The following is a 15,589-nucleotide window of genomic DNA, read 5'->3' on the forward strand; positions in this document are numbered from 1 at the left end:
TACCGATGCCTTTTTCTAAGGGAAAAGTTATTATCGATGATTTTTCTATAACAAAAACTGTTATCGATTACTTTTTCTATATAAAAATTGCATCGATTATTTTTCTAAGCAAAACATGTTATCGATTACATATTCGATTGGATTAATTTTAGCGATAGTTTTCTATATATAAAAAAATTGTATGAAAAAAATCGATGTATTTTTGTCCCAATTTACATTGGGCGAGTTTACTTGCGGCAATTGTCATTTTGTAGGAGAGAGAGGTGAGGCATATGGTAACCCTTTGCCTATCAGCACCCTCTCTCACCTACCAACTGACAATTGCCGCAAGTAAACTCGCCTAATGTAAATTGGGACATACTAGGAAAAAGTTGTTATCGATGACTTGATCTATAGACAAAATTGTAATCGACAACTTTTTCTATTAGAAAAGTTGTTGCCGATGATTTTTCTATATGATATGTTGTTATCGATGATTTTTCTTTAAAAAAACTTGTTATCGATAACTTTTTTCCATGATAATTTACTATTGAAGTCTTTTTCTAAAGGAAAAGGTATTATCGATGGCCTTTTCTTTAAAAAAATTGTTATCGATAAATTCTGCCATATGAGAAATTGTTATCGACGTATTTTCATTTGGAAAATTGTTATCGATGACTTTTTATATAAAAGATGTTGTTATCGATGACTTTTTTAACATGAAAATTCGTTACCGATAACTTTTTCTATAGAAAAACTTGCTATTTATTGTTTTTCTAATTATTTTTATAGACATATAGATGACTTTTTCTTTAAGAAAATTTTTTATCGATAACTTTTTCTATAAGTTGTTATCAAAGTACTTTTTTGTAACAGGAAGCGTTGTTATCGACAACCTTTTCTATAGAAACAGTTGTTATCGATGCATTTTTCCTTTGGAAAATGTTATCGATGACTTTTTAAATAAAAATTGTTATGAATGTATTTTTCTAATGGAAAAGTTGTTATCGACGACTTTAAAAAGTTGTTTTCGATAACATATTATTATCTATGACATTGTAGTTAGAACAAACATTTTCGGACAACATTTGTTCAGAAAAATTTTGTTGCCGCTGCACATTCTTATCAATACACAAAACATAGAATAGAATATCTTTAAATAATAAACTTCGCTTCCTTTTCTTTTTCAGACACGTTCGTGAAGCAACTGGCATCAATGTCGATATGCGTATTGGCATCCATACCGGTAATGTTTTGTGCGGTGTTTTGGGCCTGAGAAAATGGCAATTCGATGTTTGGAGTGATGATGTTACGCTGGCAAATCACATGGAAAGTGGTGGTGTTGCGGGGTAAGTTGCGAGAGAGAGAATGAATTTTCATATCTGTAGACTTTTTTATTATGATACGTTTGATTATTGCTTTCCTTTTTTCGGCAAAAAGAGGTGTATTAAAGAAAATTGGTTTCATTTGGCTGATTTTTTACAGAAGGAAACGGAAATTACCTGCTAGCAGCAATTTGGCAATAAGCGATGTTTGATAAAACGAAATATCACAATAGTAAACAAAAGAAAAACGAAATTGATTCTTGAAATGGAAATGAAAGCTAATGGGTGTTTTCATATAACGCTTATCAATAAATCGGTAGCAAGCTTTGCGGAATTTAATGAAGCCACATTAAGGTTGGGTGATTAACACTTATTGTGGTAGATAATGCACTTGGAAGGAAGAAATTAGGAAATTAATGGGAAGAAAGTAACCATTATGATGTTATCGAAAAGATTGTTTGCTGGGAAGGCGCCAAGAGATATTTAGAAAAGGTTCTTATCGATGACTTTTTTCGTAGAACAAATAGCATGAATGATTTTATTTACACAATAATTTGTTATCGATGACTTTTTCTATAGAAAAAGTTGTTATCGTTGACATTCTCTATAGTAACAATTGTTATCGATAATATTTTCTACAGAAACAGTTGTTATCGATAACTTTTTCTCTAGAAAAAGTTGTTATCGATAATGTTTTTTCTAGAAAATTTTGTTATCGTTGATTTTTTTTTTATCGAGAAAAACCTGCCATATACGACTTTCTATAGAATGAGTTGTTATCGATGACTTTTTTCCGAAGAAAACATTGTTATCGATGACTTCTTCTATAGAAAATGTTGTAATCGATTACTTTTTCTTTAGAAGAAGTTGTTATCGATGACTTTTTCTCTAGAAAAAGTTGTTATCGATTATGTTTTCTCTAGAAAGTGTTATTATAGATAATTTTTATCGAGAAAAACCTGCCATCGACGACTTTCTATAGAATGAGTTGTTATCGATGACTTTTTTTCCGAAGAAAACATTTTTATCGATGACTTCTTCTACAGAAAATGTTGTAATCGATTACTTTTTCTTTAGAAGAAGTTGTTATCTCATCGATAATTTTTCTCAAGAAAAAGTTGTTATCGATTATGTTTTCTCTAGAAAATGTTGTTATCATTAATTTTTATCGAGAAAATCCTGCCATCGATGACTTTCTATAGAATGAGTTGTTATCGATGATTTTTTTCGAAGAAAACATTGTTATCGATGGCTCTTCTATAGAAAATGTTGTAATCGATTCTTTTTCTTTAGAAAAAATTGTTATCGGTGACTTTTTCTCTAGAAAAAGTTGTTATCGATGATGTTTCCTCTAGAAAATGTTGTTATCGTTAATATTTGTCGAGAAAAACCTGCCATGGATGACTTTTTCTATAGAATGAGTGGCTATCGATGACTTTTTCCGAAGAAAACATTGTTATCGATGACTTCATCTATAGAAAATGTTGTAATCGATTACTTTTTCTTTAGAAGAAGTTGTTATCGATGACTTTTTCGCTAGGAAAAGTTGTTGTCGATGATGTTTTCTCTAGAAAATGTTGTTATCGTTAATTTTTATAGAGAAAAACCTGCCATCGGTGACTTTCTATAGAATGAGTTGTAATCGATGACTTTTTTCCGAAGAAAACATTGTTATCGATGGCTTTTTTTATAGAAAATTTTGTAATCGATTACTTTTTCTTTAGAAGAAGTTGTTATCGATGACTTTTTCTCTAGAAAAAGTTGTTATCGATTATGTTTTCTCTAGAAAGTGTTATTATAGTTAATTTTTATCGAGAAAAATCTGCCATCTACGACTTTCTATAGAATGAGTTGTTATCGATGACTTTTTTCCGAAGAAAACATTGTTATCGATGACTTCTTCTATAGAAAATGTTGTAATCGATTACTTTTTCTTTAGAAGAAGTTGTTATCGATGACTTTTTCTCTAGAAAAGTTGTTATCGATTATGTTTCCCTAGAAAGTGTTATTATAGTTAATTTTTATCGAGAAAAACCTGCCATCGACGACTTTCTATAGAATGAGTTCTTATCGATGACTTTTTTTCCGAAGAAAACATTTTTATCGATGACTTCTTCTATAGAAAATGTTGTAATCGATTAATTTTTCTTTAGACGAAGTTGCTATCGATCACTTTTTTTTCTAGAAAAAGTTGTTATCGATGATGTTTTCTTTAGCAAATGTTGTTATTGTTAATTTTTACCGAGAAAAATTGTCATCGATGACTTTTTCTATAAAATGAGTTGTTATCGATGACTTTTTTCGAAGAAATCATTGTTATCGATGACTTCTTCTATAGAAAATGTTGCAATCGATTACTTTTTCTTTAGAAGAAGTTGTTATCTCATCGATAATTTTTCTCAAGAAAAAGTTGTTATCGATTATGTTTTCTCTAGAAAATGTTATCATTAATTTTTATCGAGAAAAACCTGCCATCGATGACTTTCTATAGAATGAGTTGTTATCGATGATTTTTTTCGAAGAAAACATTGTTATCGATGGCTCTTCTATAGAAAATGTTGTAATCGATTCTTTTTCTTTAGAAAAAGTTGTTATCGGTGACTTTTTCTCTAGAAAAAGTTGTTATCGATGATGTTTCCTCTAGAAAATGTTGTTATCGTTAATATTTGTCGAGAAAAACCTGCCATCGATGACTTTTTCTATAGAATGAGTGGCTATCGATGACTTTTTCCGAAGAAAACATTGTTATCGATGACTTCTTCTATAGAAAATGTTGTAATCGATTACTTTTTCTTTAGAAGAAGTTGTTATCGATGACTTTTTCGCTAGGAAAAGTTGTTGTCGATGATGTTTTCTCTAGAAAATGTTGTTATCGTTAATTTTTATCGAGAAAAACCTGCCATCGGTGACTTTCTATAGAATGAGTTGTAATCGATGACTTTTTTCCGAAGAAAACATTGTTATCGATGACTTTTTTTATAGAAAATTTTGTAATCGATTACTTTTTTTTTAGAAGAAGTTGTTATCGATGACTTTTTCTCTAGAAAAAGTTGTTATCGATTATGTTTTCTCTAGAAAGTGTTATTATAGTTAATTTTTATCGAGAAAAACCTGCCATCTACGACTTTCTATAGAATGAGTTGTTATCGATGACTTTTTTCAGAAGAAAACATTGTTATCGATGACTTCTTCTATAGAAAATGTTGTAATCGATTACTTTTTCTTTAGAAGAAGTTGTTATCGATGACTTTTTCTCTAGAAAAAGTTGTTATCGATTATGTTTTCTCTAGAAAGTGTTATTATAGTTAATTTTTATCGAGAAAAACCGGCCATCGACGACTTTCTATAGAATGAGTTCTTATCGATGACTGTTTTTCCGAAGAAAACATTTTTATCGATGACTTCTTCTATAGAAAATGTTGTAATCGATTAATTTTTCTTTAGACGAAGTTGCTATCGATGACTTTTTTTTTCTAGAAAAAGTTGTTATCGATGATGTTTTCTTTAGAAAATGTTGTTATTGTTAATTTTTACCGAGAAAAATTGTCATCGATGACTTTTTCTATAAAATGAGTTGTTATCGATGACTTTTTTCGAAGAAATCATTGTTATCGATGACTTCTTCTATAGAAAATGTTGCAATCGATAACTTTTTCTTTAGAAGAAGTTGTTATCGATGACTTTTTCTCTAGAAAAAACTGTCATCGATGACTTTTTCTATAGAATGTGTTGTTATCGATGACTTTTTCCGAAGAAAACATTGTTATCGATGACTTCTTCTATAGGAAATGTTGTTATCGATGACTTTTTCAAAAAAAAATTGTTATCGATTGGTTCTTTTATAGAAATCGATGTTTTATTCTATAGAAAAAGTTGTTATGGTTGACATTTTCAATAAAAAATTTGTTATCGATGTCTTTTACTACATAAAATGTTGTTATCGATGACTTTTTCTATAGAAAATTTTGTTATCGATAAATTATTTTATAATAATCGATTATTGTTTCTATAGAAAATTTTGTTATCGATGACTTCTATAGAAAAAATTATTATCGACGACTCTTTCCATACAAAAAGTTGTTATAGATGTGTTTTTCTGCAAAAACAGTTGTTATAGATGATTTCTTGTGCAGAAAAAGCTATTATCGATGACTTTTCTAGCAAAAAAAAAATTGTCATCGATGACGAAGATTTTTGTTAACGATGTCTTCTTCTGTCGAAAAAATTTTTGCGATAACTGTTTTTATATAACAAGTTGTTATCGATGACTTTTTCTACAGAAAATGTTGTTTCGATGACTTTTTGTATGGAAAATGTTGTTATCGATTTACTTTTCTATACTAAAATTTGTTATCGGTGATTTTATTCTATAGAAAAGGTTGTTATCGATTACGTTGTCTAACGAAATCGATGACTTCTTCTATCGAAAAAGATGTTATCGTTGACATATTCAATAGATGACCTTTTCTATAAAGCAAAGTTGATATCGATGTCCTTATCTACAAAAAATTTTGTCATCGGTGACCTCTTCTCAAGCCAAAGTTATTATCGACGAATTTTATCTAGAGAAAACTGTTATCGATGACTATTTCTATAAAAAAAACAGTTGTTATCGATGATTTTTCTGAAGAAAACTTTGTAATCGATGGCTTCTTCTATAGAAAATGTTGTAATCGATGACTTTTTCTATAGAAAAATTTGTTATCGATAACTGTTTGCATATAAAAGTTGTTGTCGATTATGATTTCTATAGGAAAAGTAGTTATCGATAATTTTTTTGTACAGAAAATTTTGTTATCGATGAGTTTTTCTATCGAAATTGTTATCGTTGGCATATTCAATAGATGACCTTTTCTATAAAGAAAAGTTAAAATCGATGTCTTTATCTACAGAAAATGTTGTTATCGGTCACTTCGTCTAAAGCAAAAGTTATAATCGATAAATTTTATCTAGAAAAAAAAACTGTTATCGATGTCTATTTATATAAAATCGATGCTTTTTCGAAGAAAACTTTGTTATCGATGGCTTCTTCTATAGAAAATGTTGTAATCGATGGCTTTTTCTATAAAAAAGCTACTGTCGATGACTTTTTCCATATAACAAGTTGTTATCAATGATGGTTTCTATAGAACAAGTTGTTATCGATGATTTTTTGTACAGAAAATTTTGTTATCAATGACTTCTTCTGATGAAAACTTGTTATCGAAGACATTTTCTAAATATACTTTTGTTGTCGCCGCACAGTGGTTCAGAATCGTTTTTTCCTGGTCAAAATTCTGTAACTTTTGAACGGATAGAGATATATTCATAATTCTTTTTTTGTTAGACAGATAACACAATCAGCTTTCAGACGAATTATAAGCGGTAAAGTTCGTTCCGGTAGTTGCAGAGAAATTCAAGGTCAAAGTTAAACTTTTGAGTTTTTTAACTATTTTTCATTAAAATATGAGTGTTTTTGTGGTTTTTATATCTTCCTATGTATTAAAGATGGTCAAACACCAACAAATAAACAAAATAATTACCAAAAAAAAAACTAAATAGAAAAATTCGAAAAAATGTCGAAATTTTTTTTTTTTTTAAATTTGTAAAAAAAATTTACAAAAAAAATTTAAATTTTTTCAAAAATTAAAAAAAATTCTCCTTGGGTTTTAATAAAACTTATATAACTCGTATAAAAACCCATATATAGTTTCAGAGAAATAGCTTCGTCTTTCTCCAGAAATTTGCAAAAATTACGAATTTCCCAAAAATGGGGAAAATGCTCGTTTTTAGGGGCACGCCACGCCCACATCTTCCAATATTTGGGCCTAATTTTTTGGTTTCCTTAGTTTCAATATGTTTACTATCGAATCCCATATAGAAATTAAATATCTTTGACAAAACAAAATTTTGATTTTTGGCCAGGAAAATCGATTCCTGAACCATTGTGCGCCGACTGTTTCTAAAGAAAGTATTGTTATCGATGACTTCTTCTAGAGAAAAAAAGTTATCGATGTCTTTTTCTACAGAAAATATTGTTATCGATTATTTTCTATGCAGCCATTTGTCATACGTGATTCCTTTACAGAAAATTTTTTATCGATTGCTTTTGTAATAGAAAAATTTGTTATCGAAGAAATTTTCCATAGAAAATGTGGTTATTGAATACTTTTCCTGTAGAAAAAAGCAGTTATCGAAGAAATTGTGTTTAGAAAAAAATGCAATCGATGACTTCTTCTTTAGATAGAATTTGTTATAGGGGATTTTTTTTCAATTGAAAAATTTTTTATCGAAGGGGTTTTAAAGGAAAAGTTGTTATCGATGACTTTTTTAATAGAAAAAATTGTTGTCAATTACATTTCCGTTGTAAAAGCTTGTGACTTTTTCTATGAAAGCACTTGTTATCGAAGCGTATTTCCATAGAAAACTTTGTTATCGATGTTTTTCTAAGGAAAATGTTGTTATCAATGAGTTCTTCTGATGAAAAAGTTGCTATCGCTGACTTCTTCTGTAGAAGAAGTTGTTATCGATTACTGTTTTTATAGTACAAGTTGTTAACGATGACGGTTTCTATAGAAAAAGTGGTTATCGATTCCATTTTCCAAAGAAAGAATAGTTATCGAAGACTTCTACTGAAGTAAAAAGTTGTTATCGAATATTTTTTCTACGGTTATTTTTTTTTATAAAAAAATAGTTCTCGAAGACTTTTTCTAAAGAAAATTTTGTTATCAATTATTTGTTCTATAGAAAAAATCGATAACAATTTTTTCTATAGAACATATTAACATCTGCTATAAAAAATTGTTATAGATGACTTCTTCTAAGAAAAAAGTCATTAATGATTACTTTTTGTAAAAAAATTTTACTATCGATAAATTTTTTATAGAAAAATTTTTATCTAAGACTTTTTCTACAAAAAAGTTGTTATCGATAGCTTTTGCTATATAAAAAGTTGTTATCAAAGGCATTTTTCATAGAAAAGATTGTTATCGATTACTGTTTCTGTAGGACAAGTTGTTATCGATGACTGTTTCAAAGAAAGTACTGTTATCGGAGGCTTCTACTGAAGAAAAAAGTTGTTATCGAATATTTTTTCTACGGAAAAGTTGTTATTGGTCATTTTTTTTTTGCAAAAAAGTTGTTCTCGCAGACTTTTTGTAAAGAAAATGTTGTTATCGATGATTTGTTCTATAGAAAAAATCGATAACAATTTTTTCTACAAATTATCTTCTGCTATAAAAAATTGTTATAGATGACTTCTTCTAAGAAAAAAGTCGTTAATGACTACTTTTTGTATAGAAAATGTTACTATCGATATTTTTTTATAGAAAAATTGTTATCTAAGACTTTTTCTACAAAAAAGTTGTGATAGCTTTTGCTATATAAAAATTTGTTATCAATGGCATTTTCCATAGAAAAAGTTGTTATCGATTACTGTTTCTGTTGGACAAGTTGACGGTTTCTATATAAAAAAGTAGTTATCGATTACTTTTTCCAAAGAATATATTTGCTGTGTTCCAGAATCTGTAAGAACCTAAAATTTTTTATTACGATAACATTTTTTCCTTTATGTTTTCGGAAAAAATAGTAAAAATTAGTAGATTCTTGCAGTACTGGAACAGAATACTTCTACTGAAGAAAAAAGTTTTTATCGCGTATATTTTTACGGAAAAAGTTGTTATTAGTTACTTTTTTTACGAACAAGTTGTTATCAACGACTTTTTCTAACGAAAATGTTGTTATCGGTGATTTGTTCTAAGAAAAAAAGTTGTTATCGAATACTTTTGTATAGAAAATGTTACAATCGATGATTTTTTTATAAAAAAGTTGTTATGTTATTATCGATAGATTTTGCTTTATAAAAAGTTGTTAACAAAGGAATTTTCCACAGAAAATATTGTTATCGGATATTATTCCTGCAGAAAAAAGAGGCTTCGATAACTCCTTTTTCTACAGGAATAATCTTTAGAATAAGTTGTTATCGATTAATTTTTCTTTCGAACTATTGGTATGTTCCAGAACCTGCAAGAAGCTACTATTTTTTACTACGGTAACATTTTTCCTTTTTGTTATCGGAAAAAATAGTAAAAATTAGTAGATTCTTGCAGTTCTGGAACAGACCATATGTTGTTATCGATGACTATTATGATGAAATTGTTGTGATCCTGTAGAAAAAAGAGTCTTCGATAACTCCTTTTTCTACAGGAATAATCTTTAGAGAAAGTTGTTATCGATTAATTTTTCTTTTCGAACTATGTTGTTATCGATGACTATTTCGATGAAATTGTTGTGATCGAAAGCTTTTGTGAAGAAAAACTTGTTATTGCAGATTTTTCTTTTAGGAAAATTTTTTATCGATTACATTTTCAATAGAAACAGTTGTTAGCGATGACTTTTTCTCTATAAAATGTCGTTATCGATAACATTTTCTTTAGAAAAACTTGTTATCAATGACAATTTCTACGATAAAACTTGTTATCAAGCAGCATTTCTATAGAAAAGTTTGTTATCGATGATATTTTCATTAACAGATGTTCGTATCGAATAGAAAAAACCGTTATCGACGTTATTATCTTTAGAAACAGTTGTTATCGATGACTTTTTCTTTAGAATTATGTTGTTATCAATGATTATCTCTATGAAATTTTTGTTATCGAAGGCTTTCTAAAAAAGCTTGTTATCGGAGATTTGTCCTTTAGGAAAATTTGTTATCGATCACTCTTTTTTTAACAAACTTGTTATCAATTAGTTTTTCTCTAGAAAATTTTGTTATCGATAAAATTTTCCCTAGAGTAACTTGTTATCGATGAGTTTTTCTGTAAAAACACTTGTTATCGAACAATATTTCTGTGAAAAACTTTGTTATCGATGACTTTTTCTATAGAAAATGTGGTTATTTATCATTCACTTATATTATATCCTGCAATGTATGCCTTTCCGCTCCTATCCTTAGCCTCCTTCTGCCAAAATACTTCTTACTGATGATGGGCAACGTCTCAATCATCATTAAAAACTAATATTCCGTTCATCAATATAATAAAAAACCCAATCAAGTGAAACCAATTTTCACCACGAAACAGGAAACGCAACAAAAACAAACAGCCGAACGATTTTTTACTTGTTTATTTTTCTCAAAATTATTTCCTCTTTTTAAATATCACAGACGAGTACACATCACCAAACAAACTTTGGATTTTCTCAATGGGAAATTTAAAGTTGAGGAAGGAAATGGCGGCAGCCGTGATTCCTATTTGGCAGATAATAAAATTGAGACATATTTAATTGTACCACCAAAGGTAAATCGACGAAAAGGTTGAGGCCGAAAATATTTGAATTGAAAGTAAGTCAATTTTTAATCCTGCTCTCTTTTCTTATGCTCTGGAAACCCACCTATATTTTACATACTGTGCCACATGTCATCAATTGCAGTAGCTCCATTGAGGCTGCAGATAATCTCACGGATCAACACAATAACATTTACAGCAGTGGTCATAATGCTGATGCTGAGGCAACGGAAAAACTTCTACCCCCGACCATTGTCAATTTCAAGGGTGTAGACAATCCCCACTCTCCGCCACCAACAACAGCACCTCCAACATCCATTGTAGGTGGTGGCAGCAGCAGTCCTGAACCAAAACTGCCACAATTATGCCAATTATGCCACAAGATGAGGATAACGTGGAGTTAAGACAAAACGAAGCCAATAAACAGCAACAACAGTTGCTTGCCGAATCGGTGGCAAATCACAATTCAGCCCCGGAGATAGCCACCAAAAATACTCATGCCTCCCTAACGCCCAAGTCACCTCTTAGCTTACCCAACGACGATGCTCTAAGTGCCAGTGGATAGTGGAGGGTGGTGATTCTACCACCCCAGCAACGTATATAACTGAAAATCCTCTGGCAAATCTAGACTCATCTCCGGCTTTGAACGATGGTAATGCGATTGCCGCCAACTCAGTTAATACCAGCAACGCTGCACCAGCAGCATCAGCAACAGGAACAACCACAACTGGCAATAATTTGTTAGCTTCCGATGTACCAGAGGCAGCAAAGAGCAAACGGAAACTATCAGTGCAAGGTAAGTGTGCATGTGTCATTTTCAGGCAATAATTGTACCTGCAAGGCGCTATTTATGATGGCACACAAATGAGAGTTGGTTTCCGATAATCAATTTGCACGAGGCTAGTTATCGAAGCAGTAAAAAAGAATGCAAATAAAAATGTTATCGACAATTTTTAACTATTGAAAATTAGTTATTAGTTATCGATAACAACATTTTCTATGGAAAAATCGAAAACAAACTTTCCTGTTGAGAAAATAACGATCGATAATGAGTTGTTCTATAAACAGAAGTATTCGATAACAAATTTTTCTATTGAAATGGTAATCGATAACAAAATTTTCTACCGAAAAAGTTAACTATAACAAATTATTCTATGGAAAAAATAATCGATAAAAATATATTATATAAATCAAGTAATTTATAACATTTTTTTCTATAAAGAATGTAATCGATAACAAAGTTGTCCATGAAAAAATAATTTATAATAAACTCTTATCTTGAAACAATATTCAATAACAATATTTTCTATGTAAAAGCAAACGATAATAGGTTTTTCTATGGAAAGAAATAACCGATAGCAACTTTTTCTATAGAAAACGTCAACGGTAACAACATTTTCTACTAAAGCGATAAATATTTATTGTATGTAAAAGGTTTTCGATAACAATTTTTTGTATTGAGAAGGTTATAGACAACAAGGATTTCTATGGAAAAAAATCATCGATAACAAATTTTTCAATGGAAAAAAATAATCGATAATATTTTTTCAACAAAAAATTAATCAATTAATTTTTTTCCAAAGAAAAATTACTCATTAATATATATTCCAATTGATAAGGTAATCGATTAAAAGTTCATAAAAAAACAATTTTTTTATGTCTTGTTTAAGTTTGTCGAAAACAGCGTTTTCTATGTAAGAACTAATCGACAACAAAAATTGTGGTTATCGATTAAAATTGTTTCTATGGAAAATTGTATCGGTAACAAATGTTTCGGTAGAAAGTGTTACGGGGTAGTCTATTGAAAAAAAATCGATAACAACTCTTTAATGGAACAAAAGAAAAGTTGTTATCGATAACTTTCCCTATAAGAAAAATTGTTATTGATGATTTTTTCTATAGGAAAATTTGTAATCAATTTATCGATGACTTTTTCTACAGAAAAAGTTTTTATCGATGACTTTTTCTATATTAAAAGATGTTATCGAGGAAATTTCCTATAGAAAATCTTGTTATCGACGACTGTTTTTATAGAAAAAGATATTAACGACAAGAAAATTTTCTACCGATGACGTTTTCCATTCAAAAGTGTTTATCAATTACCTTTTTTTATAGAAAAACTTGTTATTGATAACTTTTTTTAAAGAAAAAAATTGTTATCTATGACGTTTTCCAAAGAAAATTTTGTTCTCGATTATTTATTCCATGGGAAAATTTGTTATCAGTTACTTTTTCCATAAAAAAATTACCGATAATGTTTCCCATTGTTATCGATCACTTTTTCTAAAAACCCTTGTTTTCGATTACTTTTTTATACAAAAGGTTGTTATCGATGAAAACAACTTTTTCTATAGACAAAGTTGTTGTCGGTGACTTTTTCTATAGAAAAAATTGTTGTCGATTACTTTTTTATAGAAAAGGTTGTTGTCGGTGACTTTTTCCATAGAAAAAATTTTTGTCGATTACTTTTTTATAGAAAAGGTTGTTGTCGATTACTTTTTTATAGAAAAGGTTGTTATCGTTGACTTTTTCTATAGAAAAAGTTGTTATCGATCACTTTTTCTATAGAAAAAGTTGTTGTCGGTGACTTTTTCTATAGAAAAAGTTGTTATCGATTACTTTTTCTATAGAAAAAGTTGTTGTCGGTGACTTTTTCTATAGAAAAAGTTGTTATCGATCACTTTTTCTATAGAAAAAGTTGTTATCGATCACTTTTTCTATAGAAAAAGTTGTTGTCGGTGACTTTTTCTATAGAAAAAGTTGTTGTCGGTGACTTTTTCTATAGAAAAAGTTGTTGTCGATGACTTTTTTCTATAGAAAAAGTTGTTGTCGGTGACTTTTTTCTATAGAAAAAGTTGTTGTCGGTGACTTTTTTCTATAGAAAAAGTTGTTGTCGGTGACTTTTTTCTATAGAAAAAGTTGTTGTCGGTGACTTTTTTCTATAGAAAAAGTTGTTGTCGGTGACTTTTTTCTATAGAAAAAGTTGTTGTCGGTGACTTTTTTCTATAGAAAAAGTTGTTGTCGGTGACTTTTTCTATAGAAAAAGTTATTGTCGATGACTTTTTCTATAGAAAAAATTCTTGTCGATGACTTTTTCTATAGAAAAAGCTATTGTCGATGACTTTTTCTATAGAAAAAATTCTTGTCGATGACTTTTTCTATAGAAAAAATTCTTGTCGATGACTTTTTCTATAGAAAAAATTGTTGTCGATGACTTTTGCTATGGAAAATGTTGTTGTCGTTCACATTTTTTGCCTATAGAAAAACAGTTTATCGATGACTGTTTACAAAGATTATCGATGATTGTTTCTATAGAAAAAGTTATCGAAACTTGTTATCTATGACTGTTTCCATCGATAATATTGTTATCGATAACTGCTTCCACAGAAAAGGTTTGTATCGACTATTTTTTCTTTACAAAAATTTTCTACCGATGACTTTTTCCATTGAAAAGTTGCTATCGATCACATTTTCCATAGAAAAACTTCTTATCGATGACTTCTTCTGCAGAAAAGATTGTTACCGCTGACGTTTTCATTAAAAAAGTCTTTATCGATTACTTTTTCGATTGCAAGAGATGTTGTTGATGACTTTTTCTATAGAGAAACATGTAATCAATCACTGTTTCCATAGAAAACGTTGTTATCGATGACTTTTTTTATAGAAACACTTGTTATCGATAACTGTTTCAAAATAAAAAATTGTTATCGATGATTTTTCCTTAGAAAAAGTTGTTATTGTTTACTTTTTTGTAGAAAAACTTGTTATCGATGACTGTTTTTATAGAACTTTTTCGATGACTGTTTCCATAGAAAAAATTATAATCGATAAACTTTTTTAGATAAACTTGTTATCTATGACTGTTTTAATAGAAATCATTGTTATCGATGGTTTTCCCACCAAAAAAGTGTTTATCGATGATTTCTTCCTTAGAAAAAGTTTTTTTTCGATTACTTTCTCTATAGGAAAACTAGTTATCGATGACTCTTTCCATAGAAAAAGTTGTAATCGATTATTTTTCCATAAAAAATGGGTCGTTATCGATTACTGTTTTTTTAGAAAAAGTTTTTATCGATTATTTTTTCAATAGAAAAATTGGTTATCTATGACTGTTTCCATAGACAAATTTATAATCGATAACCTTTTCTTGGAAAAACTTGTAATCGATTCCTGCTTCCATAGAAATATTTGTTATTTCTGATTTTTTCCTTAGGAAATGTGTTTTTAGATTACTTATTCAACAGAAAAGTCGTTATAGATAATTTTTCCCATAGAAAAAGATGTTGTCGATGATTTTTTTCCTAGAAGACTTGCTATCGATTACTTTTTCTATAGAACAATTTGTTATCGATAACCTTTTTTATAGAGAAACTTGTTTTTGATTACTTTTTCTATAGATATCAGAATATTTTTTATTGAAAAAGTTGTTATCGATTACTTTTTCTACAAAAATAGTTGTCAATTATTTTTCAATGGAACTATTTGTTATCGATTATTTTTTTCTTTAGAAAATTTTGTTATCGATGAATTTTAATAGAGAAACCATTTTTTATGAATTTTTCTATAGAGAAACTTGTTATCAATGACTTTTCTATTGGAAATCTGATATTGATGACTTTTTTCCCAGAAAAGTTGTTATCAGTGACTTTTTTCATACAACAAGTTTTCATAAATGACGTTTTCATTAGGAGAAAATTTATCGATGATTTATCGATCCCTATTAGGATTCGTTTTGTTTTTAAAAAGTTGTCGACAACTATTTCTATACAAAAAGTTTTTATCGTAGACTACAAAAATGGATTGTTGATGCCTTTTTACACAGAAATAGTTCTTGTTAAAATCTGCTATCGATGATTTTTTTATCTAGATAATTGTTATCAATGACCTTTCCTATAGAAAATTTCTTATCGCTGGCTCTTTCAATAGAAAATCCTGTTATCGATTTCTGTTGCTATAGAAAATCGTGGACTTTTTTTTCGAAAATTTTGTTATCGATGATTGTTTCTTTAGAAAAAGTTGTTA

General features: G+C 29.0%; 1 protein-coding gene across 7 annotated transcripts in view; it reads left to right on the forward strand.

Moving 5' to 3' along the window:
* LOC141388257 (adenylate cyclase type 2-like) overlaps positions 1-15,589 on the forward strand; it is a 60,145-nt gene that overhangs the window by 32,667 nt on the left and 11,889 nt on the right. For 4 of the 7 annotated variants that reach the window (XM_073958290.1, XM_073958289.1, XM_073958296.1 and 1 more), the window contains 3 exons: positions 1,170-1,328; positions 10,447-10,579; positions 10,716-11,363. In XM_073958290.1, coding sequence (XP_073814391.1) covers positions 1,170-1,328; positions 10,447-10,579; positions 10,716-10,724 — 301 coding nt within the window. In that variant the 3' untranslated portion in view covers positions 10,725-11,363. Of the gene's footprint in view, positions 1-1,169; positions 1,329-10,446; positions 10,580-10,712; positions 11,364-15,589 lie in introns of all 7 variants that reach the window. The other 3 variants (XM_073958295.1, XM_073958294.1, XM_073958293.1) reach the window with 2 other exon arrangements.

The sequence above is a fragment of the Musca autumnalis genome, unplaced genomic scaffold (assembly GCF_047663935.1).
Source record: "Musca autumnalis isolate F117 unplaced genomic scaffold, ASM4766393v1 scaffold_9, whole genome shotgun sequence".
NCBI classification, from domain to species: Eukaryota; Metazoa; Arthropoda; class Insecta; order Diptera; family Muscidae; genus Musca; species Musca autumnalis.